The sequence below is a fragment of the Oreochromis niloticus genome, linkage group LG16, assembly GCF_001858045.2.
Source record: "Oreochromis niloticus isolate F11D_XX linkage group LG16, O_niloticus_UMD_NMBU, whole genome shotgun sequence".
Taxonomy (NCBI): domain Eukaryota; kingdom Metazoa; phylum Chordata; class Actinopteri; order Cichliformes; family Cichlidae; genus Oreochromis; species Oreochromis niloticus.
The window spans coordinates 18,992,281-19,017,860 of record NC_031987.2 but is presented as its reverse complement, the minus strand read 5'-3'; the positions used below and the strand labels follow the sequence as shown (position 1 = coordinate 19,017,860).

The window sequence follows — 25,580 nt, the reverse complement described above, 5'->3', positions numbered from 1 at the left end:
AAACTAAAAGGTTCAGGGATCCCAAACAAAGGCATACTGTTAAAGCAACGGGGAGGGTGGAGATGGAGGAGCGGGCCAAAGTTCAAATGACTAACAGTTCTAAATAAGTCGAAACTTCGATAACATTTAAAATGACAATGGAAAGTGTGACACAAATATGAAAAAATATATTGTGTGTTCTTCTCCCAAGTGTGCAAATTACTGATATAGCCTACAGTGTTTGGTGATTTCTCACTTGAGTCTAGAAGTGATTCTAAATTTCAGCCAGTAACTGACTGCAAATGATTTTCACCCAAATATTAAACACAATTCTTATTTTAAAAATTGCTCAGTTACTTTAAGACTCTGAAAGTGAGGCACTTTGTAAAAATGTATTTGGATGCTTCTCGTGGCTTTTTCAAGTGAACTTGAACACTTTTCATCTGGACAGGTGTAATCCCAAAGAAGAAGAACAATTAGTTTATGTTTCTTGTATTCTTGTTTAAATTAAACACTTGTTAACAGTGTTAATTTAAGACATATTTAGTGGTGTGTATGAGCATTTTGTAACAGGCATAGCCTGTTTTTTTTTTTTCGTCACCAGCTTTAAGGTGGTTGAAAATCTTCGTCGCTGACTCTTAATTGAATATTTATGTTGATGCCACTAACAGGCATCATAAAACTTGTGTTTAACAAAACTGTACCGGAATATAAAGTGATCAAAAAGTACAATCAAAGAGGAATGATCATCAAGGAAAAACTTCTGGGATGCAAAACAATAAAACATTTTAAAGCAAATTTCTTCATTCTGTGATCCAAACCAAATAAAGGGCAAAGGACCAGATAATTGCAACCCACTTTTCTTTTACTTGTACCTTCCTTGTTTTTTACAACCTGCTCCTCTCTGACTCCACCTTCAAGTTTCGGATCTCACTCGCAGCTCGGACTTGAAGCTTCCAAAGGTCATCACTTCAGAAACGTGTTTCTAACTTGTTAACTGAACTCAACCCTGGTGTGCATGGGTAGCTGCTCGCAGGAAAAAGAAAAGCAAATGGTGGACTTGTTTGCGTTTTCGGGAGCAGTTATTTCAGGAAAAATTGAAATGGGTCGTTTCTTTTTGGCACCTTGCCTGGTGCTGCTGGCTGTGCTCTTGCTGGGCAGCGGTGCTGACGGTATGTAGAAAGATGTTTTCTTTATTCACGCATGCTGCACTGCAACACCGCTCATATAACTACAGTCATAGATCAAACGGCAAAAGCTAAGAAAGATGCGGTATTTGTAGAAACAGATTCATGTGTCAATCTCAGTCGGCGTGTGCCAAACAGTCTGTGCGCGTCTATTCAGATTTACGTAACGTAAAAAGAACAGACGTGTGCACCTTAGAACACACACGCATCAACACTACATATGAGCGAGCGGAGGGATGTTTGGAGTTGTTGTTTGGATGTTTGGAGGAGGAGTTGACCGTCCGATTGGGGTCTGGGATGTGGGGCTTCCCTGCTACTGGGGAGTCGGGGGCGATCTCCTTGTCTCCACTCCAGGGAAAAGTGAACACCTCCTTGGTCTAGGTCAGTGGTTCCCAAACTTTTTTTGCCAGGCCCCCTTTTTTACAAGAAAAATGTTCGCACCCCCCCACCACCTACCCCCCCCCCCCCCGCACAAACACATCCTCCAAACACACACACACCCATATTTTGTTTACAAACTCCATTGCGGTTTATTTCACACCTCAAACATTTAGTAAACAATTAAGCAAAGACAAACAAACGGCAATTAATTACAGGTAGTAATAAAATATACTACTAACTCTTTTACGCTGTGTCCACACCTACACGGGTATTTTTGAAAACGCAGCTGTTTCTATGCGTTTGGGTCTTTCGTCAACACGTAAACGGCGTTGCGATTCACCGAAAACGGAGATTATTTAAAACTCCTTTTTTGCTTTTACGTGTGGACGAGGATTACAGAGTTCGTCACGCAACGTCAAAGGTATGTGCCTCTTTTCACGTCACGCTGTGCGCCACGTTATTGTTTACATGAGATGAATTGCAGAATGGCAGATAGAGACAAAATACTGTTAATCTGACTATCTGCAGGTTTTACACGCTTACATATACACACGCAGTTACTGTCCCTGCATTTAGAAAGAAAAGAGGCGTCACGGTGTGATTATTTTACGTGTAGTTGTTTTTTTCCTGTGTAATAATTTTCAACATTGCTATCAATACATTTTTCAAAAATGCCTCTCTGTGCAAAATGGGTTTCAACACATAAACAGCTGTGGGATACTGTTTGTCCGTGATTTGAACCGGGGGAACAAATTACGGCAGGATCAGCCTGATATTATTTGTATCCCACTGTAACTTTACTGCATAAAGAGCTAACATGTCCAAAATGTCAGGAGTAGTCATTATAAGAAGTGTTTGTGAACTAAAAATCAAGAATGTGGGATCCTGTGTGATTTGAAGAGCCCAGCGCTGCTCCCGACGCAGGGAAACTTATTTTGCAGGGGAGACCTACCTTGGCACTTGTGCAGGTGAAGCCAAAGGGAAGATATGCTTCACCATATTTTCTAGTCTTTGGCTTGGAAGGAAGTTGGTTTGGAAACATATTTGGCGATGCTTCATCTCCTGCTTTGCGTTTGTGTGGGAGCCCCGTCAAAAACCTGTCCACAGTGTCCAAGCGCTCTTTTTTTTTTTTTCCTTTTCATACCGCGCCCCCCTGCAATGGCTCTGCGCCCCCCCTAGGGGGCGGGCCCCACACTTTGGGAACCTCTGGATTATTCCAACATACTCACTGGATTTCAATATCCCTGAGCACATGAGAAATGTGTATTCCCAGACTAGGTGGCAGTAGTTCCTGGAGGTTGCGGTCTCTTGCTGGGTGAAACTGGTTACAAATTAGGTGCTGCACCAAAAACTAAGTGTTTGGTTGACAGCAGATTACCACCATTGTCTGTATTTTTCCATGTTTGCCTGTGAATGCTACTACTAGCTGAGCAGTAGTACATCTTGAAAAAGCGTGATGCAAACCAAAATTAAAGCCACAGTGTTCAGTCAGTAGCTGGAGCATAAAATATAATACAGCTGACCCATTTTTTTTATTTTTTCCACTACATGGTTTTGATTGTCTGTCCATACAGTGTGAGGTTGAGTCCAGTTTGTCATAAATACCATCAAGTGTTCTTGTAACACATAATGATTAATGTGTTATGCCTTGCATCAAAAAGAAAATGAGGAGGCCAATTACAAGTTAACTTATACTTTCGTGTTTAATCCTGTAAACCTTATTGGGCACTCTATTTCAACCTTTTCAATTCCCATCATTAATACTTCTTCATTTACTTTACAGCTCTGCAGGTGATTGGTGGAAGCGTGACAGTGGTTCAAGGAGATACAGCTGTCTTACCTTGCAAACTCAGACTCATTGACACCACGGAAGACTTGACACAGATTACCTGGCAGAAGAGGACCAGAGAAAAACCCAGTAATGACAATTTTATAACTGTTGGACCAAGTCAAGAACCCCAGTTTGTCCATAGACGTGATGATCGATTTAAATACATCGGGAATTTTAATGACAAAAATGGAACTCTCCAGTTTTCCAATGTTGCCCTGAAGGATGAAGGCAGCTACACGTGCATCTTCACCTTGTTTCCCGGTGGAACTAAGAAGACTGAAATACCTCTAAAAGTTAATGGTATGGAAGAAAAAAAAACTTTTATTTAAGAATATTCTCTGTGATTGTGTGTAAAACAGAGTTATTCTCACCATCCTGCTTGTATGTCAACTTATTTGTGTGCTGTAACTCTCCTAGTGCCTCCTTTCACAAGTGTGATGGACAATCTTCCCACTTTGGACACAGAAGAGGTTTTATTTGCTACGTGCACAGCTGCGGGCTCCAGGCCTCCTGCAGAGGTGAGGTGGCTCACTGGTGTTTTGGGAGACAAATTGAGGACGACAACAAATTACATCCATTATAGCAATGGTACGACTACCACAGTCAGCTCTCTGTTTGGTGTACCTACCAGAGAGATTAACGGCCACCAGGTCCAGTGTGTCATCAGCAGTTACGCCATGTCTACAGAAGAAACCCTGCCCTTCATCATACAGGTCTACTGTGAGTATCAGCTGCTTATGTAGTTTATTAGTTGTGTTCTTTTGTGTTGTTGTCCATTTGGTCATTTTAACTATTTAATCAAGTATTTAAAAGATTCACAGACACAGCTTGGATAAAACTCAGCAAAAAGATAATGAACGGAAGTCAGCAAAAAACCTTTTAAAGCAGTCAAATGACTCATTACTATTATTTTACTAGCACCTATTAATTCCAGTAAGGCTTCAGTAGAAGAAGAAACCTGGATGAAACTCTGAGTACAGATTAGAATGGATGGATGGATGGATGGATGGATGGATGGATGGATGGATGGATGGATGAATGGATGGATGGATGGATGGATGGAACATAAATCGTTTCAATCATTTCCACTGTAAAGAGTCTTAATGTGGGACTCACTGAGGTCATTGTACCTCGGTTTTGGAGCTTTTGCCTTTTAAATGAGCTTTAATCAACTTAATCTTCATTCTTTCATTTTTCAGAGCTTGTTTGAGCAATTCAGGGTAATTTTTTTGAACTGGAATCTCCTATTAATTATGATTCTACACAACCTATTCTGCAGAGTAATGTTACTGAACATTTGCAATGATCTGTTTCTGGCCTAGAACTTCTATCATGACAAGACACCATGTCACAAAGTGAAAGCTGTTTCCAAGTGATTTGATAACCTTGACATTGAGTTCAGTGTCTCTATGTCTGAGCTCCTCATTCATTCGATCCATGTACACAATGGGAAACTGGCAGGAGGACATTTGTGGGTAAAACTGTAAGCAAAAACAATTGAGGCTGTTTTGAAAGCATAAGTGGGCTCATCCACTGTGTTTTGTGTTGTGCTGCTTCTTGTCAAATGGATCCCAAAAATCATCACACAAAATTTTTTGTGTGTCTGTTAGTGAGCCAGTGAAAATAATGAATGTAGCATGATGATTTGTCTCTGTTGTCAAATACTGGAGAAAAATTTCTTTTTATTTTCTTAACAATGTTCTGAGAAACAGGATGCTGTTTTGTGAAATTGCAGAAAGAAAAGGGTAAAATAGTAGTATCAATCAAGTAGTATCAAATTTAGTATCATTAATATTTCCTTAATTCTGGATAAACACAGTTCTCTCTCTATTTTCTGCAGTCTCTCCCACAGAAGTGAACATGAAAGCAATTTCAGGGCACTCATTTGAGTGTGTGACAGAAGCCAACCCAAATGCAAACTTCACCTGGAGCAGGTAAAGTTTGAATTTGCTGAAAGATTTGAGCCTTTGGGATAAATTAGTTTGAACAACAGTCTCCATGTTTGGATCGTGTGAATGAACTCAGCATCATTCATGTTTTTCCAGATATGGCCAGTCTTTACTACCATCTGTTGTAAAAGTAGAGGGTGCAAAGCTACAAGTGCTGAGTCTGACCTCTGATCTTAATGGCCTCTATCAGTGTGAAGCATCTAACACATATGGAAGAAAATACGGTCAGCTCTATGTGCATGTGGCATCAGGTAAGGTCAGGTTGGATTTACCTGTACAGCTTGTTCAGGTTTTTTGGATTTCCTTATCCTTATTGAACTTACGCATGAGCTTCATAAAACTTATGAAAATACAGCTGGAAGTCCAAAATTGATGCCTCCTTCACAGCTTTCCAAAGCTGTCCATTGGGCCAGATTGGAGTCTTTCGTGGGACAATTCTAGCCTTATGTTTGACACCTCTGCCCGAGAGCCAAGTTAATGAATGGATGACTGATGCTCCACCCAGTGCAATCGGCTAGTTCCTTCAAATGAGATTGGTCTCATTTAATTTTGTATTTATCAGTACAACAAAATTTGTTTAGTGTGTTATTTGTGAATCTGTGGGATAAGTATTGAATGCTGTTGGAATGTTGTCTGAGTCATCTAAATGTGAAATATAAAACTAAATGCCAGAAAAGTGAGAGGGGGTCATGTGATTGTTGGGTTTTTCTTTGCATGCATTGTTGTAGGGTCTACCTTACAATATAAAGAACCTTGAGGTGACTGCTGTTGTGATTTGGTGCTGTATAGATAAAATTGAATTGAGAGAGAACAAGAGATCATTTCATTCTCATTATATTTTTCCTTCTTGTCTCTGCAGAAGCATGCTCTGCTGCTTGGGCCTTATTTGGTGTTTTGCTTTCCCTGAATGTCATTGGAGCAGCAGCATGGTGCTTTCATAAATCTGGACATTTTCAAAGGTGCTTAGAACAATCAACCTCAATATACTCAATGTGTAGCATAAAATGTTGTTCTCCTGACATTAAAGATCAGTATCATGATCACATGCAGAAGAGGTAGTACTACTGATTTTATATTTATTATCTCATGCATTTTGCACCAGAATTCTTTGATATTTCTTCAAAAAAACATACAAATTATCTTACTGCATGAAACAAAATTTAAGTTTCTTGCATAATACACGAACAAAACTTCTATTTTCCAATTTTTTAAAAAAGTGACGTTACACAAATAAGCCTGACAACTTGTATTTATCAAGTTTTCTCCTTGGGCATTTATTTCTGTTTTACTATTCAGTAAATTTAGCCTTATTAAGTATTTGCGCCAAGAGCATTTCAAACAAAATTTAAAACAAACTTTTGGTTTCCCTTGCAACACAGCAGAACTATGCACAGACTTACCGCTTCAACTGAGCCTCTTCTAGTTATTAATGACTCTTCTTATGAAATCACAACAGTGCGATGGGCTTGTATTGGACTATGACCATGTAGATTTTTAATAGTTTCTAACCACAAGAATGTGTTGTGGAAGTTTTCCACTTAAATAAAGCCTGCAGATGAGTGGTGAGCGGTAGCCAACATTCTTTAATCAAAACACACAGAACAGAAAACCAAGCTTGGTGGAGAGCCTGCATGACCACGGGGCAGGGTCAGCAGAGTCTCACTGAGAGTAGTGTGGCTCTCACTTAAATACCTTCTCCAGGAACAAAAGGCAGTACACAGATGTTTCACACCTTAAGATTCACCACTCCCTGGAAGAGACAAAAGACTCTTCCTGTGGAGTTGTCTGCTTCCCCCAACTTCCTAACTAGACCCCCACCATTTGTCTTACAGTATGGGTGTCAGACATGTTAAAATCCAGTGGCACCAAGGCATTACAATAAAATAATGTGATTAATACATAAGTGAAAGAAATTCCTATACAATCCCACCCTTTGATTCTCAAATCAAGAATCACATTAAAACCAGAATTTCTTTCCCGACATTCTGTACATCACATCAACATTATTTTACACTTAAAGGAGTTTCACACTGTGTATCCTCACTTCACTGTTCTCTCACCGCCCTTTGTTCATGTTTAATCCTCCCCACAATCTAAGCTCTCACATGCAAATGGCAACAACAATGATACAGAAGAAAGGTCTTCTCCAGAGTGTCAAAATACTTTGCATGGCAAAGTGAAACAGCATTAGGTGGTCATTCCCAGTCACAGTCATGGCTCCTGGTGTCTGTGCCATTTACAGAGTCATAATTCCAACGTTGATCTCCCTCTGTGCTGTTACTTTTGGAGCTTGGCACGCTCTCTTCATCCCTCGATGTCTGTTCCAACGCAGCTATAGATTTAAGGCAGAGCACGTCGTACACCTTAGTTGTCTTCCTCAACGTCAACGGCGAAACTCTTTCATTTTATTTTAAGATTTTTGCTGTTCAAAATCTCCTCATGACAATCCTTTGGAAGCCCAGTGGTGCAGCCCACTGTCGTTTGTCTGCTGTCCTGCAGATGGTCCCTGCTTCTCACTGGTCCTCTTGAAGCGTTCTCTCCCAGCCATGGTCTGCATCTGCACTTCAGTCTCTTCTTCCATATCTCTCATGTCACGGTCTCTGCAATTTAAAATTGAAAGCTTCCCCGGAAAACCCTCTTTTGCCCTATGTCAGCTTAGCACAATTAGACATGCACAATGAAGTTGTACATTGTCTCTTAAAAATTCACAGGGCTTCTCCCCTGGAGTAGTTTCACTCCAGGCCCTGTCATAAGAAAAAACATTAGCCAGTGGTGTGTCCTGCTGTAAATCATGTGATTGGATCATATGATTAACCCTCTTTTGTGGAAAAATAGATGTTAGCGCAGCGCATCTGTATGCACACTTTCTCACAGTGACCTCTGCACTGTAAACAATACAAGGTCATGAATAACACACCGCTGGTAAATTCAAAGACACAGAAAGTGACAATTAAAAGGTTAAACCAGCATGGCCCAAAAGCCCATGCAACCTGTTGCTGTCACCTTTCTGCTCCTGTAAAAGAAACATACATACATCCACCCTTTGGTCAGGTCAAGGTGGAGGTGCAATCTTGCATACTGGTGTCAAGTCAGTCAAAGCTTTTGTCAGTCCAGTCAGTCCCCATTTTTATTTGCTGACAGTAGAACCTCGTGACGCAATAAGTTTCTACTACCAGCAATGACGTCATTTCAAAAAAGAAAAAATTATTTAGACAGGATTACCTCGCTGAATCCTTTTTGGCAGGGACTTGTTTTCTGATTGTCCCAAATAAGTGGCTTTCTCCCGAGCCCATTCTAATTTTTGGAGAAACTCACTTGCGATTGTTCAACATGTTGTGTAGCGCTTTCGATCCTGATCTTGCAGGCCTGCTTCAAAAGAGAAAATTGCCAAACAAAAATCTCAGTGCACTGTTAAAAATCAAAAAACATGAAGGCCTCTTTTTAGAAGTTGTCTAAGCATATTCTTAGAATGATAGATCAAAACACAACTAACTGGTAGGTTCAAAGTGGTACCAAAATAAAATGCAAAATCCCCAAAACTTTCATCCACCAGTCACACACCTCACACAACAATATTCTATTAGATAATGAGTTTTGTTTTCCCCCATGTAACCAGATGTGTGTTATGATAAGACCTCCCCCACACATCAGAAACAAGAAACTCAATAATCTATTAGTCTCCACTCATCTGACCCCCCTGCATCATTCTGTTCACCCCTGCAATGATTCAATCATCCTTCCGCAAAATAATACTAGTTCACTAGTCTATGTATCACTTCTTAACCCACTAAGTGAACCGGACAAGATGATGGTAACAGAAACGCCTGCTTAAAATGCTATTTGGTCTCCATGAGCTTCATTGCATGTGTGTTTGTGTTAGTAGGATTAATGCATTTTTCTGTTTGTGTAATTTTTGTGTACCTCTCCTCTTTGCAGTGCTCCAGACACTTTTCAATTCTCCACGCAAGGCAGTCGTTTTTTCTCCCAGTTTCCTAAACCCAAATTTCATTTCCCACACTAAAACAGCCATGTTCTCCATGTTCTCCCCTGCTCCTTCCACTGTGGTCTCATCTCATCTCCCCCCCTTGCAGCAGTCCAGTGAGAGTCAGTTGTCTTTCAGCTTTGTCCTGTGTTTTCCACTGTCTCATCTTGCCATTTTGCTCCAAAAGTGGCAAATGTCCAACTCAGACAGTCTTTTCAAAGGTCCATTCACACACAGTGAAGTTGCAGCTCGTTGGAAATGCACATCCATCCATCCAGTCATGATGATGCCATTTTTCTCCTGGCTGTCGCTGTCTTGCACAGCTGTTGCTGCTGGACCTTTTCTTCACTGCTCAGGACACTGCTGTGAGCTCTTGATATCCATCTCGTTGTTCTGGAACTGCATTTCTTGTCTTCAGGGAGAGATTCTTGGACCTTGTGTTCTCAGGGTGACAAACACATGGAAGTTAAGCTGTAAAACAATTCAGCCAAAACTTGGCTTGAGTGTTTCTAAATGATGTTAACCTATAATTTTCTTCCGACTGCTGCATGTGAAAAATTGATCAGGGTCTGCTCTTCACCTGCAAGTGACACACTGAGACATTTTGATCATTCTTATCACTGCTTAAAGAAACACGTCTCCCCTCTCTGGTTCTGAAGTCCCCTTTCTTAAAAACCCAGAAAGATTGTAGTTGTTCTACACTGAAAATCACCAAACCCTCTTCCTATTTTTTACTTATTTTCATCAACAATTCTGCTAATTTTGTGTGTGCCCACCCTAGGGGAGCTGGTGGCCTGGAGTACCACCGTCTCCCGCTAGTTGGAAACAACCTTTACGCACATTTCTACACTCCTCTCTCTTTTTTTTTTTTTCTTGTTTTTGTTCCCTATTTTCAACATTTTGAACCCCATTTTTCACTGTTTTTTTTTTTTTACACACACATCAACTTTTCCCACACAACCATTCTCTGCAATCTCACAACATACTTTTACCCACAGTTCTTAACATACAGTCACACATTGAGTTTTGTCCCTGGCCGCCTGGTGGAACGTCTGCCGCAGTCGCCTCTCGAGCCGCTAATCCGGCTCCGCTGACTGCCCCTGGAATCTAGATTCTCTTCCTACTACACGAGGCGTCCCCCGTGAGGTTCCTTGCCTTCTACGGACCAAGGAACGAACACCGCCACCCCCAGTCTCCTTTGAAGAAGTTAGGATCTTTTAGAAGACGCTAGAGATGTCACTCCGTGATTCTACACGAAGACTCTCCGTGATTCTACACGAAGACTCCCTCGGAGCTCTTGCCCTGGAAGGTCGTAACACACCTTCTTGGGCTCCCCGAAGGCTGCAACACGCTCACCTCTTGCCAGACACAAAACTCTCGTGACTTGTTACAAGTTAGCTATCACTCACCCATCTGCAGGAGTCCCCTCAAAATCGATGGTCTCGGTGGCCGCTGAAACACACGGCTCCGTGACTCCTCCATTTCCTTTGCTTCAACAGCCGGTAGGACAAAGGTACCCTTTCCCTCAGGGGTGATCAGCCCGTCCACGGAACCGTTGTTCAGCGACCACACGGACCATCCTGCTCACAGCGCCATTCTGTTGTGGAAGTTTTCCACTTAAATAAAGCCTGCAGATGAGTGGTGAGCGGTAGCCAACATTCTTTAATCAAAACACACAGAACAGAAAACCAAGCTTGGTGGAGAGCCTGCATGACCACGGGGCAGGGTCAGCAGAGTCTCACTGAGAGTAGTGTGGCTCTCACTTAAATACCTTCTCCAGGAACAAAAGGCAGTACACAGATGTTTCACACCTTAAGATTCACCACTCCCTGGAAGAGACAAAAGACTCTTCCTGTGGAGTTGTCTGCTTCCCCCAACTTCCTAACTAGACCCCCACCATTTGTCTTACAGTATGGGTGTCAGACATGTTAAAATCCAGTGGCACCAAGGCATTACAATAAAATAATGTGATTAATACATAAGTGAAAGAAATTCCTATACAAATGCAAAATATTTAGCTTTTTCCGTGACTGAAACATTGTCTGCCATTATTGCTGCTAGGCAACAGGTTTGAAAATGGATTCAGAGGATTTACCTACGAAATAAAAATTAACAGTGTTTTGCTTTTGCACAAAAAAGCAGCCCAATTAAGAAGAGCAGTAAAAAAAACAAGAGGAAAACAATTCATAGGCTGAGAGAAAACTTGAAGGAATTATCAAGAAAGTGCAGGTAAAACCATGCAACAAACATGACATTGCAAGTTACATCATCTTAAAGTACCATATTTACTTAGTTTACACCGATATATTGAATATGTCATTTAATCTTAAAATACATTAAACGAGTTAAAGAAGACAAAGTTATTATGAGATCCATTTTTATCACCTTGGATGATGGTGGAGTCGAACTCAGGACATTCCTGCTATGAGACAACATTGCTAACCACTGCACCGCCACGCAGCCCCGAACAATAAACAATCAAATCCAATTGAAACACAGACTCTCAGGTTTAATTCAGAGGGTTGGACGATAATATTTCTTCTTTATACACTGTATAAACTCAGTTGTCCAATTAAATTTTCAGAATTCCAATTTCAAAATTCCAGGCCTAACTATAAACTACACAGTAACAGTAACTAACAGTATAACACATTAAAAGCAACAAGGTTGACCAAAGTGTTGCAAGTTAGTTAACAAACAAGATAAAACACAGACCAGTAATATAAATGCAATAAACTAAAACATAAAAAAAACAAACATAAAAAAAACAAACAAATACAATATAGTGTATTTAAAACAAAGATTCAGCAACATAAAAAAAAAACTTATGGAACTCAAATTGAATTCCAAAAAATTTCCAATCTAAAAAAGTGAATTTTAAGACACTACAGTAAAATTATTATAAATTGGCAGGTTATTAAATCAGTAAAATTGGACTTTTTAAATGTATTAGAATGTTTTGAATATTATAGGAGATTGTTTTTCTATTCTAAAATATGCTTATACACTGAAGGGTTTTGCAAATTTTGTTGAAATCAATCAAACTTTTAAACAAATTCTCTGAATTGTCTTCTTCAGCAGCCTCTCCGACAACTGTGGAAGCAAAAGACTGACAACATCTAGAACGAAGGCTCCAATAATATGTCATTCCAGACTCAGCTGCCTAATGAACACATGAAGAACAGGTGGAGGTACTTGGTGTCTTCATATATTCCTGCTATTTTATTTGTCTTCATCTAGTTTTTATTGAAGTTTCTTTCTTGCTGTTAACCTGCCTTTATCGGCAGTTTACTGTTGACAGCAGATATTAATGTGGTTACTGTGAATTCAGATATGAGTAGAGATCTTCCTGCTATCCACTGATTATATGTCCTATTTATGAGCCAAAAACAAAATAATCAGCTGTGACAGCATCTTATAGGCAGCATAGGCATTTTTAGGCAGCATGACACTGCCTATGAGATCACCTAAAAATACAAGTTAACTTGTTAACATGTTAGTGCTTCAAAACATACTTTAAAAAGAAGAAAAAAAGGGAACAGAGAATGTAATGGGCTGAAAGGAATACTGAAGTTGGAAAATGGCAAATAAACCCAATAAAATGGATCTGCAAGGCCACTAATGTTGTGGGGATGGAGGTGGACTCCGTTAAGGTGATGGCAGAGAGACAGATGATGTCTAAGATAAGGACGATGCTGGACAATACTTCCCACTCACTCCTTGACGTGCTGACCAGTCACAGGAGCACGTTTTGCGAGAGACCGAGACTACCCATAATGCACCACTGAACGACACAGGAAATCATTCCTGCTTTTGGCTGTCTCCCCCTATCTAATGCACAGCTTACACTGTACCCATTTCCACATCCTCTAGAGTGTAATAACAAATAACAAAGTTTTACAGTTTAGAGTCAACCATCTATATTTAATCTATTTAATATTTTAGATATTTATAATTGAAATATGTGGATATATTATATATTTTATTAAATTTTATTTTATTTATTATTGTATTTATTATTATTAAATATTATATATATTTTTTTGTTTGTTTTGTAGCTTTGTAATATATTGTATTATTTAATTTACTTCAGTCTGTTACTGTTCTTATTGTCTTGGAGCAACAGTCACCACATAATTTCCTTAGGGATTAATAAAGTATTCTGATTAAAGAGGAGTACAACTAGAGGCTTATTGTTTTCTGGAAAAAGGTGAATTGAGACTAGGTATGCTGTATGATAGTGGGACTGACTGACGTGACTTTGATCGAACCTTGACTGACAGAGCAAGGTTCAGATCATTCATTGATCTTGTACTGTAAATGTCACATTTATGTTCTATGTTTTGGTAATGAAAATATGTAGGATTGATTGTAGTTCAAAAGAGTTATGCACAAATCAGTCAAGCATTTGATTGGTCTGTTATGAATCCCACTTCTTTATATGGTGGCTAATCTATATTGACATGAAATATCTTTTTTTAAATTATGCTTTTACTTGACTGTGTACAATATGCACAGGTGACATTGTTCAGACTATTTCACTGATTGCTGTTAGAATATAGAGACATTTAACTAAGATAAGCACTTTCAGAATACAACAAAACATCCCACCAGTCACAATTAGGGATGGGTATCGAAAACTGGTTCTTGTTGACAACCGGTTCCCACTGTTTCAATTCCTTGGAATCGTTTGCCATTTTTGCAAACGATTCCCTTATCGATTCCAGTCGCCCCGAATGATGTCACCACGTTGCGGAGCGTCATTTACCTGGCAGGGCGCCAAAGCGGCTCAAACGCTCAAAGGTTTGGTTATACTTTACGAGAACGGATGACAACAGGGCAACTTGCAATACTTGCAAAGTAGATATTTCATTTAAGGGAGGAAACACTACGAATATGCAAAAGCATTTGCTCACAAAACACGCGATAACCTTAAATGAATGTCGTGTTCGTGCTCCGGACTCGCGAATCTCAACCCAGCAGCAGCGGTAACGTTTGCACGTCCTCTCCCGTTAATGCGGCAGGTAAATAATCAACTAACAGTGCATATTATGTTAGCGCGATCTGCCTTATTACAAAACCTGCCATTACTGTGCATTTAGGTGACCATGATGAGAGAGACAGAGTCTGGCTGGCTCAGATGCTGGCAGTTCTCGCTGCAGTCTACCGTTAGCGTCTCCTTTCAGGCCAGGATAGACGAATGTCACCGAGCAGTGACTAAGTTTGTGGTCAAAGGCTTGCACCCATTTGCCACAACAGATGCCCCCGATTTTCGGTAAGTGAATGTGTTTAATTGTAGACATTACTGGATATTCTTGTGTAATTGCTACTGAATAATTTATGTTATACTTTGTTATTGCTACAGAAGAATATTTATTTTATTATTTTACATTTACAATTTTTTTTCCTGGGGACCCTGTGACACCCCATCGAAGAGCTGTAGGCTGTGGATCTCTTAAGATCTCACTGTTGGGTTCGTAAGGCCATTTTACTCCTAAATTTCTATCTTGTTCAAAGAGAAGATATAAAACAAAGTTCTAAGCTAATCGACCTTAGTGTTCTCCTTTTTTTTTAAAGAATAGATAAAGAATCGAATCGTTAAACAGAATCGAAAATGGAATCGGAATCGTGAAAATCTTATCAATACCCATCCCTAGTCACAATTGTGTCTGGTCATAAAACACACTTATTCCCACAGGTTACCAATGACACAAGATTTAAATATTTTAATGTCTGTAAAAAAATTGGGGATTAAATGGGTTAATATAACCTTTCTTAACATGGTAAGGAAAATGATAAATCATTTATCTTTTTTCATATATAGGAACATATGTAGGAACATGATGTTCCAACTGATATGAATTCATTTTGTATTGTTAAAGCTGTATGTTTCAACTGAAACTGATGTGTACTGTAACCGAAAAAAGCATTTTTCATGCCTATGATGACACTAAAAAAACCTGTATTTTATGTCAGTCCATTAAATAAAATGAATGCTGTGTCAAAAATACCCTAACCCTGTGATGACATTCTCCTCTATCCAAATGTATTTAATTGCATATCCAAAGACATACACATCCTTCCAAATTCACCCAACACCTTTCATATTACACTTTCCATCTGTCATGTTGCTCTACAATTTTATATCTATTACATGATTATTACAGGTAATTCCTCTTAACAAGTTTATCACAATGAAGACAATTTGTGACATTTCAATTTAACTTGACTTACCAGCCATGTTTATAGTTTGTTGCAGTAATGTTTACAATAATGTTTATAACTTTTAACAAATATTAATTCACTGAATTCCACCTCTTGGCCAGCTATATACAATCTAGTATAAAAACAATATACAGTAAAGTGTCTGTGTAGGAAATGGAAATCAGCTTAGATAGTTGTGAAATATCTACTGATACCTTGTTGAATCCTTATGTAGATGTAATTGTACAAAGTTGTCATGATTGCTAGGCTGGACTGAGCCCACTCAGATCAGTGCAAATAGAACTGTGTTTATTTACAACACCGGCTGGAATATTTACATGTGAGATGTCGAAGAGGGGTCCAGGCAAGGAATAGCACTCCACCAAGGCCTTAAATGGCATTAGGGGCAGTCAGTGAGGATGAGCATCAGGTGAGTAGATAGAAGCACAGGTATCCAGACGCTGCCCTGAGTAAGAAGGTGAGTACCAGAATTAATGCAGCCACAAAGAACCCGGATAAAGGGCAGCAGGTCGTCTGATCATGTAGACTAAGAAAATCTACTGAAGTTCACATTAGAAACTATTGTGAGTTGTGATTCCTTTCCCCTATGGTGAGACACTAGGATCGTTTAAGAACTGAAAGATAGAATCAGTACCACATGGAAGCTCCTGTCAGGCATCATAGCGGCTAAGATGACTCAATGGCTCAGGTGGGGCACAGAAAGAGATTGGCAAGAATACCAGAGGTGCAAAACACCAGGTACTGGTAAACCGAGCAAATGCAAGACTAGGGAGACCTGCCTGTGCACTACCAGATTGATTACAATATGTATACAAGATCAACAGGACCCTAAAGAGCCTTCATCTGGAACTCAGTGGGGATGTGGTGGACAACACTAGAGGCCAACTTCAAGCCCATAGCATAAGTCACCATCAAGTGCGGAATCTACCAAGGAGATGCTCTGTCCTCACTGCTTTTCTGCATAGACCTGAACCCCTCAGTGAGATCATTGACAAGACTGGTTGCGGATACCGACTACGGAATGGAGCAGTTGTCAGCCACCTCCTGTACATATATGACATCAAGCTGTATGGCCAAGAGTGAACAAGGCATCAATTCCCTGATCCATACCACCAGGATATACAGCAATGACATCGAAATGTTGTTCAGACTTGAGAAATGTAGTCGAATGATAACTGAGTCGGCTGAATGGTAAGAACAAAATCCGGCTATCAACACTTACGCCCTACCCATGATCAGGTTCCCTGATAAGACCAGGTACCAGGATAATTAGCTGGCTGCAGTTACTTTGTTGAAATAAATGGATTACACAGCAGTATTTCCCTGTTTTATATTGTGGCATGTCATGACTGTTTGGGTTTTGTTTGACAGCTACGCTGTGTTGTTCCAGGCGGCAGCGTTACTGTTGCCATGGTTACAGAGTGACACGCTCTCTCTGTGACTGTGTGTTTCCTGGGTGAGAGAGCACCTTTTTGTTGTTGTTTTTGTGCAAAGCTTTTTGTGTTGTTTAGGGGGTTCTTTTTCTTATGCATTTGCTGATAATCATGTAAAGATATAGATACATATAAATTGACTTGTCGTATATTGCCCACATATTACAAGCAAATAAGTAAACTTTGAGCACTTACTTTAACCAGACTAACTAAAGTAACTGAAAGGAGGATGCATACAGCATTTTTTCAAAGTGAAGTAAATAAAAGTCAGTCCGAGGTAAGTCAACATAATCTTGACGATAAACATCTCTTCCTGTGACACAAACGTCCCTCATCTTTCAGACGGTGTTACGCCCCTCTGCACCTGCTAACCAGCTATGTCACTTTAAGATAAAGCCTCTTCTCATTAACACTCTGGTATTCATCTCCTTTTTTAAGTTGCAGCTTTTGAGCCGGGTCGTAACAGAGGGTCACACAAAGGGCTCCACAACAGTCAACAGCTGCAGAATGTACAGATTGCCAGAAACATTTGATCTTAGAACTGAAGTTGTTTTCCCAGTAATAAACCTCCACAGACTCTCCCATGCTTGACGAGTGGTGCTCCTTACTGGAGTTTATTATTCATCCAATAAATTTTAATAAAAAAAAAAAAAGACCAAGACGACCAAAAAGTAACCCATTCATACCCATGGAAAGTTTTCACTGCGTTAATACCTTGTTTTAAATCTAGCAGCCTATGCCTACACTACAATTATGTGCATAGGTCTGATTTTGGCTTATCCAGGTAACTTCGAGGTTAACACTGGATTTTCCGGTTCACTGCTTACTGGGATATGTTGCTATGGTAACTAATGCTGTGACTAAACAATCAATTGTCCAAAAAACTTTGCAATTCCTAAAATTTCACTTGGACCCCTGTGCATGACAGTGGGAAGGTGTAATGTTTTTTAATACTGTGTAATGTCTTAGTGTTTCCATGATTTTATTCTTTCTTTCTTTCTTTCTTTCTTTCTTTCTTTCTTTCTTCTATTGGGAGCAAAAAAATTTATAACAAATTCCACACCAACTGAAGGTGAGATTCCAGCTATAAATACACAAGAGGTAATCGGGGAGAAGGTAGGAAAAAAAAAACAAAGAAGCTTCTTCAAAAAATGGCATAGGAAGCAAAACTATAAAAATACCAAAATTAAACAGGAAGCAAAATACAACTAAAGGTTGTACATTAATGTAGCAAATCACTTCACACTTGAGTTTGATTACGTTCGCCGAATTTGTACGGACCATATATTTGTGAAATTTCTCACACTAGCTGAGAGTTTCTCAGTATGCCTGTAGACACCAGTTTAAGCCCTAACTAAATTTGGATAACTAAAGAAATATTTTTATGATGGAGAACTTTCACATTGTTTCACTCTGGGACTCAGTCCAATACACAGCCAGGGCCTCTTGCCAGGGTCACCTTGCTTTGGTGAAGGAGGATGTGGGAAGCTAGCTAGTTGTTACTTACCTTCCAGCAAGGTTATAAAAAACAGCAGAAAGCAGCATTTAGAATAATGAAGCATAGGCAAGGAATGAGACCATTAAATCAAAAACAGCTCTATTCAAATAAGGTAATTCTCCGAAAAGGCCAATTGTCCACACTGTTGAGTTGTTTAATTTTTATTCTTATTTTCCAATCTGCTGTGAAAATTCAAGTCATGATAAAGTTGTGTTTGTTATGTGAGTAGCTGGAGCATCCAGCTAGTCCCGTTTTTAGCAATACAGGCATGACTTTCAACTGCCTATGACCAGTTTCCTTATCCCTACAAAGTAAAGCGGGCTTTATTTTTATATTTGTTTTATGAAGAATGTGCCAAACCTGTAAAATAAGACAATCAAACTTGGTGTGTACGATCAGTGGCATTCTCATTACGCTTCGTCTAAGATGCAATGGATGACACAGGTTTGATACATCAAGCAATTTCTAATGAAATTCCAGCCTCTCCCTGAAGAGTTTTTAGAGGTACTGCTATCTTACCGTGTCATGTCACTGATACCAGAGATGACCTGACACAGATTACCTGGCAGAGAAGGACAAGAGAAAAACCTCACAATGACAATTTTATTACTACCCAACCCAGGAATGCACTACAGTTTGTCAATGGACGTGATGGTCGATTTAAATATGTCGTAATTTTTAATGACAAAAATGGAACTCTCCAGTTATCCAATGTTGCCCTGAAGGATGAAGGCAGCTACACATGCATCTTCACCTTGTTTCCCAGTGGAAATCAGAAGATTGAGATACCTCTAAACTTGCTTACTATGAAAAACAAACAAACAAACATATTCTGAGTGTTTGTATGTGAGACAGAGAATTACTTTCACCATCCTGCTTGCATGTTGATTTATGTTAGTGGTGGCTCACTGGTGCTTTGGCAGACAAAGTGAGGATGACAAACTCAGCCAAAAGGTGATGCTACTGAGCTGAAGACATCAAAACTTCAGCTCAGAAATATAAAACACCTGGGAGTTTATTTTGGACTCAAAAATAAGTAACACAACAGTAATATTTATTGAGGTCAATATACCTCAAATTTAGAGCTTCAAGCTATTAATGTATGTACATGAAAACCATGAATATAGGCCTGACATTAGAGGATAATGACTAGAGGAAAATGTAATGAGAAACAGCACCCTGTGCTTCAAAATCTCAAACAGAAAGGGAACCAAGTGAATGTAAACATGAAGGTCCTAATAAACAGAGCCGTGCCAGCAGGAAAAGAATTGTTTAATAGCTTTGGAACGAAATGGAAAAGTAACCAGAATTTACTAAAACATATCTGATAGTATTTACTTTTGTACTTTTGATAGCATTAATATTTCCTTGGTTCAAGATGAACACATTTCTCACTATATTTTTTGCAGTCTCTCCTACAGAAGTGAACAGTTCAGAGGACTGAGAGGACTCATCTGAGTGTGAGACAGAAGCAAACTCAAAATTTAATTTCAGCGCTCAAGGCATTTTTTTTTTTAAATCACTCTGCTCCCATCTGATTTACAGTTTGGTAGCAGAGTTGGGTGTGGAGTAAAGTGTTGTGATGTGCATCAACACACTTTTGCTCATCTGCTGGGACACTGAGTCCTGCTGGAGTCCATCACCCACTGGGAATTGTTCTGACTTACTACTACCAATGCAGAACAAGCCTGCCACTGTGGCTGTACAGCAGTCAAGTGGCTCATAATAATGGCCACATACCTAGCATTGTCAAAGCAACCCAAATGTTCGCGGGGGGGGGGCGCGAACATTTTTCTTGTGAAAAAGGGGGGCCTGGCAAAAAAAGTTTGGGAACCACTGGTCTAACACATATGGAAGGAAACTCGGTCAGCTCTATGTGCACGTGGCATCAGGTGAGGTCAGCTTGGACTGAGCTGTGCAGTTTGTCCAAATCTTTTTTGAAATTGTTTGATTTTTTTGCTGCTGTTGTGTCATTCAGATGTTTCTCTGTTTTATTTTCTTGTGTTCTTCTATCAAAGGAGAACAAAAGAAAGAGACACAGAGACTTAAACATCTAGAATTGGACTCTCCCTATTTAGGAATTTGCCTCATGCCCAAATGAGAGGTTAGACTTTGTTGGAGAGCAGTTACTTTAAAGTAGTGGTTAAGTTACCCTATGGCCAAATTAAAGCGTGCATGAGTGATGCACCACCCAGTACATTACAACCAGTTCAACCACTTGATGTATGGAAAGTATCTTAGCTTGTGGTTCTTTCCAAATAACAAATGTGTCTCACTTGCTTTCCTACCTCAGATCTCGTCAGTAATGATGGGAACTCTTTTCTCTTTTCAGAGAGCCGGCTCTTGTGGCACGACTCCCAAAGAAGTGCCAGCTCTTTTGGCTCCCAAATGGCTTTCGCTCATGACATATCACTGCTTGTCAGTACATGAAAGTTTTTGAATGTTTTACAGACAGGTGATGCATGATGTTTAAGTACTGTCTGAGTCATCTGTTTGAGTAATATATTATCTATATTTAAGCTTTTGCTGTGTTGTGTCATTCAGATGTGATTCTGTTTTCTTTTCTTTGGACTTCTATCAAAGAAAACAAATAAAAACCTGAAAATCTACACACAAAAAATGACTCTCCCTATGGAGGTATTCCAGCAATGCCCAGATAAAAAGTTAGAAATCCACTACTTGTCCTAGCCTGTCAAAGGTTCTTTTTATAGTCATAGTTAATCCCATTTATTTTTGTACCTTTGAGCAAGGTTTGAATGCAAACTATAAATTGAATAGAATTGATTCACCTTTGAATAGCACTGCATGCAGAGAGTTTAATTAGCCATATATTATGAAGAGGAAGTTCACCTGAGTTACAGGTCTTCCGGTTGTAAAACTAGATGGTCTGTTCACAGACCTGCAGCTTGATTGTCATTTTCCTGAGAACACCAGAATTGGTGGGTCTGCTACTGGCGCCTGAACCATGATTTTCTTTCTCAGTCTTTATTGCTGGTGCAGTGGGACCTGGGTTAGGCAACAGGCAATTCCTGGGTGACAAAAGCACTGATTTTGTGTGTGTTCCCTAACCTTCACTCTTTAATGTTTTGAATTGTTGTTTGTATATATTGTTTATTTCTTCTTTTCTGGCTGATATGTTGTGTGTTTTGCATTGCTGCGTTTGAGAGAATCCATCGACCAGAACCAAATTTCTGGTATGCGTTTCCACATATACTTGGCCATAAATTTGATTCTGATTCTGTGCATTTGACACCACCAAATGGTCCACATAGTCTGGTAGCAGTTTAAAGGACACTACCCACCATCTCATCAGAAGCATGTCTTATCTCATCCTACCAGTAGAGAGTGAGAGTTAAAACTAGAGAAATAAAACCAGTCAGTCTTGTTGGGGGTCGTCGTGTTGCCTCTCCAGTGCAATTGTTGCCACTTTTATTTTAACCAAAGCAGGTGAAGTGGATTAACAGTGGTTCATGCTTCCTAACTGGACAGATTGATATGTCTGAAGTTTGGCTGACTTTCTGTTATACACTATTCTTCAGTCTCTTTCTTTTATTTATTTATTTGAAACAGTGAAACAGGTCCTAAACAGTGTATTTTCATCTGAATGAGTAATGATGAGTGATGGGAAATGTTTAGTAATATGAATGAAATGAAATGTTTCACATGATCTATTACATTCTATAACATTTAGAAATTTTTTTTTAAAATTTAATTGTTAAACATCATGTAGAGCAGTGCTGGAACCAGAGAGAAAGCAAATCTATGACTATGTTGTACTGTAATTTGAATACATTATTACCCCCTCCCTAACTTTTTAAAACAAAACTAAATAAAATGATAGAAAGTCTGTACAATAATATGTACAGAGTAAAAATGTGCAACCAAAGAGGAATAATTCACAAGCCAAAATCCTGTGATGGGAAAAAAATACAGCTGGCCCTTTTTTTCGTAAAAACAAAGTTGTCAGGTCTGTGATCCAAAGTAATTAAATGCTAAATGGCCTGTATTTATATAGCGCTTTACACATCCAGTCATCCACCCATTCACACACACATTCACACACTGGTGATGGCAAGCTACATTGGAGCCACAGCCACCCTGGGGTGCACTGACAGAGGCTATTAAATTAAAACTAAAAGGTTCAGGGATCCCAAACAAAGGCATACTGTTAAAGCAACGGGGAGGGTGGAGATGGAGGAGCGGGCCAAAGTTCAAATGACTAACAGTTCTAAATAAGTCGAAACTTCGATAACATTTAAAATGACAATGGAAAGTGTGACACAAATATGAAAAAATGTATTGTGTGTTCTTCTCCCAAGTGTGCAAATTATTGATATAGCCTACAGTGTTTGGTGATTTCTCACTTGAGTCTAGAAGTGATTCTAAATTTCAGCCAGTAACTGACTGCAAATGATTTTCACCCAAATATTAAACACAATTCTTGTTTTAAAAATTGCTCAGTTACTTTAAGACTCTGAAAGTGAGGCACTTTGTAAAAATGTATTTGGATGCTTCTCGTGGCTTTTTCAAGTGAACTTAAACACTTTTCATCTGGACAGGTGTAATCCCAAAGAAGAAGAACAATTAGTTTCTTTTTCTTGTATTCTTGTTTAAATTAAACACTTGTTAATGCTCTTGAAGCGAAGGCCACTGGCTTGGTTGTGTCATCCTCTTGTTTCTGAAGTAGCACCGCTCCTAGTCCATAGGAGGATGCATCAGCTGATACTGTTGTTTGTGCTTTGGGGTTGTAGAGTGCCAAGTTTGGTGGTTTACTCAGTTCTGACTTAATGTTGTCAAACGCTGTTTGTTGAGCCTCACTCCAACACCACATGTTTTTGGTGCTGAGTAGTTCTCTCAACGGCTGTGTTTTCTCTGCTAAGTGGGGAAGGTACTTGCCTAGATGATTAACCATTCCTAGGAATCGTCTCACTCCACCCACATCGGTGGGTGCCTCCATGTTGCTGACCGCTTTCACTTTTTCTGGGTCTGCTTTGACTCCTGTAGTGTCAATGATCTGTCCAAGGAACTTGATTGAGGTCTTTGCAAACTCACATTTCTCACTTTTCAATGTCACCCCTGCTTTTGTGAGCCGTTCAAGGACTGCGACCAGTCTCTTGTCGTGCTGGGCCTGTGTGTCAGCATAAACCAGAATGTCATCCATTTGGCAGACAACCCCATCCAGCCCCTCCAAAAGCTGAGACATTCATTTTTGAAAATGCTCAGGGGCTGAGGATATGCCGAAACAGAGTCTATTGAAACAGTACCTTCCGAATGGTGTGATGAAGGTTGTGAGAAGAGCTGACTGCTTGGACAAAGGTATTTGCCAAAACCCTGAGTTAGCATCGAGTTTTGAGAACAACTTTGCGCCCTCTAGCTGTCCTAGTGTGTGCTCAACTGATGGCAACATGTGTCTTTCTCTTTTCACAGAAATGTTCAGTTTGATCAAGTCCACGCACACACGCTCTTCATCTCTGTTTGGTTTGGGTACTGGAACCATTCCTGCACACCAGTCAGTAGGCTGCTCTACTCTGGAGATTACCCCTAATTCTTCCATACGAGCAAGCTCTCTTTTGACTTTGGGCAACAGGGGAAGCGGGACCCTTCTTGGGGTTGAATTCAATTCAATTCAATTCAGTTTTATTTATATAGCGCCAAATCACAACAAAAGTCGCCTATTGTACAGTAGATAGCACAATAATAAATACAGAGAAAAACCCAACAATCATATGACCCCCTATGAGCAAGCACTTTGGCGACAGTGGGAAGGAAAAACTCCCTTTTAACAGGAAGAAACCTCCGGCAGAACCAGGCTCAGGGAGGGGCGGCCATCTGCTGCGACCGGTTGGGGTGAAAGAAGGAAAACAGGATGAAAGACATGCTGTGGAAGAGAGACAGAGAGGGCAGGGCAAATGGCTTAGCGTCTGCTTTAAGCTCAATTTTGTATTCCCCCTCCATTCGGCCTAACCCGCTGAATAGTTTTGGAAACTGCTGCTTTACTGCCTCTACCGAAGTGAGTGACACTGGTTCTACTCTGGCCACTAACCCAAGTGCAACACTTGCTGGGCGGCTAAGTAACCCTTGCGTCAGATCTGCTACTACATACACAGGCTGTACTGTAGTTTTGCTTGGAGTGCTCAGGTTAGCAGTAAATTTCCGTCTAACTGCTAGTGGAGACATTCCTGCTCCATACAGTTTCAGATCTGTGGGTTGCAGCTGTGGTTTTTGTGCTAGAGTGTTATACTCTTTTTCAGGCAAGATGGTTACGTCCGCTCCTGTGTCAATTTTGAGCCAGCAGTCTACATTGTTAACTTTTATTTTAGTCAACCACGCATCCTCAGTTCTCTCTGAGGCTACTGTTCCCAAAAATGCTACCTCCCTTTCTTCACTGTCACGACCTGTTGCACGTATTTCTCCCACTGCCCCAGACCTGCACATTCTAGCATAGTGACCTTTCTTTTTACACTGATTGCAGAGTACTTCCTTGGCTGGGCACAGGTTCTTGCTGTGAAATGGTGTCTTTCCACATCGGTTGCATTGGCTTTTCGCATTCCTCTCTGTGTTTTGTGGCACAGTCTTTCTTGGTTTGAAGTGTTTTACTTTTGCTTTAATGACGTCCACATTACAAAGATTTTCCTGCTTGAAGTTGTTTTTAAGAAGATCCTGCTGCTTCTTAACAAGCTCACTTTGGCGAATCAGTAGCACTGCTTTTTCTAACGTGAGCTCTGCGTCCATTTGCAGTTGCTCCGAGAGCCTCTTGTCTCTTATTCCGACAACGAGTCTGTCTCTTATCATTTCATTGTGCAGCGCCCCGTAGCCACAATGCTCAGCCAAGGCATATAGGGATGTAATAAACCCATCTGCAGTCTCTCCTGCTTCTTGCTGCCTTTGGTTGAACTTTGCATGTTCAAAGATAACATTTCTTCTGACTACAAAGTGTGCCTCAAGTTTGTCTTTGAGAGTGTACTCACTCGCCTCCTCTTCGGTCAGGTTCAACGAAGTGATCACGTCTTCAGCTTCATCGCCCATTGTATATATCAGTGTTAACCTGGTTTTCGTCCGATTGTAGCTCGAGTCCGGATGCTATCCTGAACCTCTCAAAGCGTCGGATCCATTTC

The 25,580-nt window shown here is 40.0% G+C and overlaps 2 protein-coding genes across 6 annotated transcripts in view; both read left to right on the top strand.

Moving 5' to 3' along the window:
• The window catches only part of LOC102079940 (poliovirus receptor), an 80,064-nt gene that overhangs the window by 22,208 nt on the left and 32,276 nt on the right, over positions 1-25,580 (top strand). The gene's annotated exons all lie outside the window — the stretch shown is intronic.
• Positions 891-12,814, top strand: LOC102077979 (nectin-1). 5 transcript variants are annotated; one of them, XM_019352626.2, is made up of 7 exons: positions 891-1,151; positions 3,331-3,678; positions 3,796-4,098; positions 5,219-5,312; positions 5,424-5,578; positions 6,187-6,286; positions 12,388-12,814. In XM_019352626.2, exons 1-7 carry the CDS (start codon positions 998-1,000, stop codon positions 12,485-12,487), a joined length of 1,254 nt encoding a protein of 417 aa, XP_019208171.1. In that variant the 5' UTR covers positions 891-997; the 3' UTR covers positions 12,488-12,814. The 5 variants fall into 5 exon arrangements, with proteins under 5 accessions (XP_019208171.1, XP_019208172.1, XP_019208174.1 ...); XM_019352627.2 differs by having other exon boundaries at positions 12,391-12,813; XM_019352629.2 differs by lacking the exon at positions 5,424-5,578.

Bases quoted from the DNA above. Each gene is read 5' to 3' on its own strand.
- LOC102077979 (XM_019352626.2), top strand. From the start codon at position 998: ATGGGTAGCTGCTCGCAGGAAAAAGAAAAGCAAATGGTGGACTTGTTT. The intron at 1,152-3,330 runs GTATGTAGAAAG...TTTACTTTACAG, and splicing joins GCTGGGCAGCGGTGCTGACG to CTCTGCAGGTGATTGGTGGA. The intron at 5,313-5,423 runs GTAAAGTTTGAA...ATGTTTTTCCAG, and splicing joins GCAAACTTCACCTGGAGCAG to ATATGGCCAGTCTTTACTAC.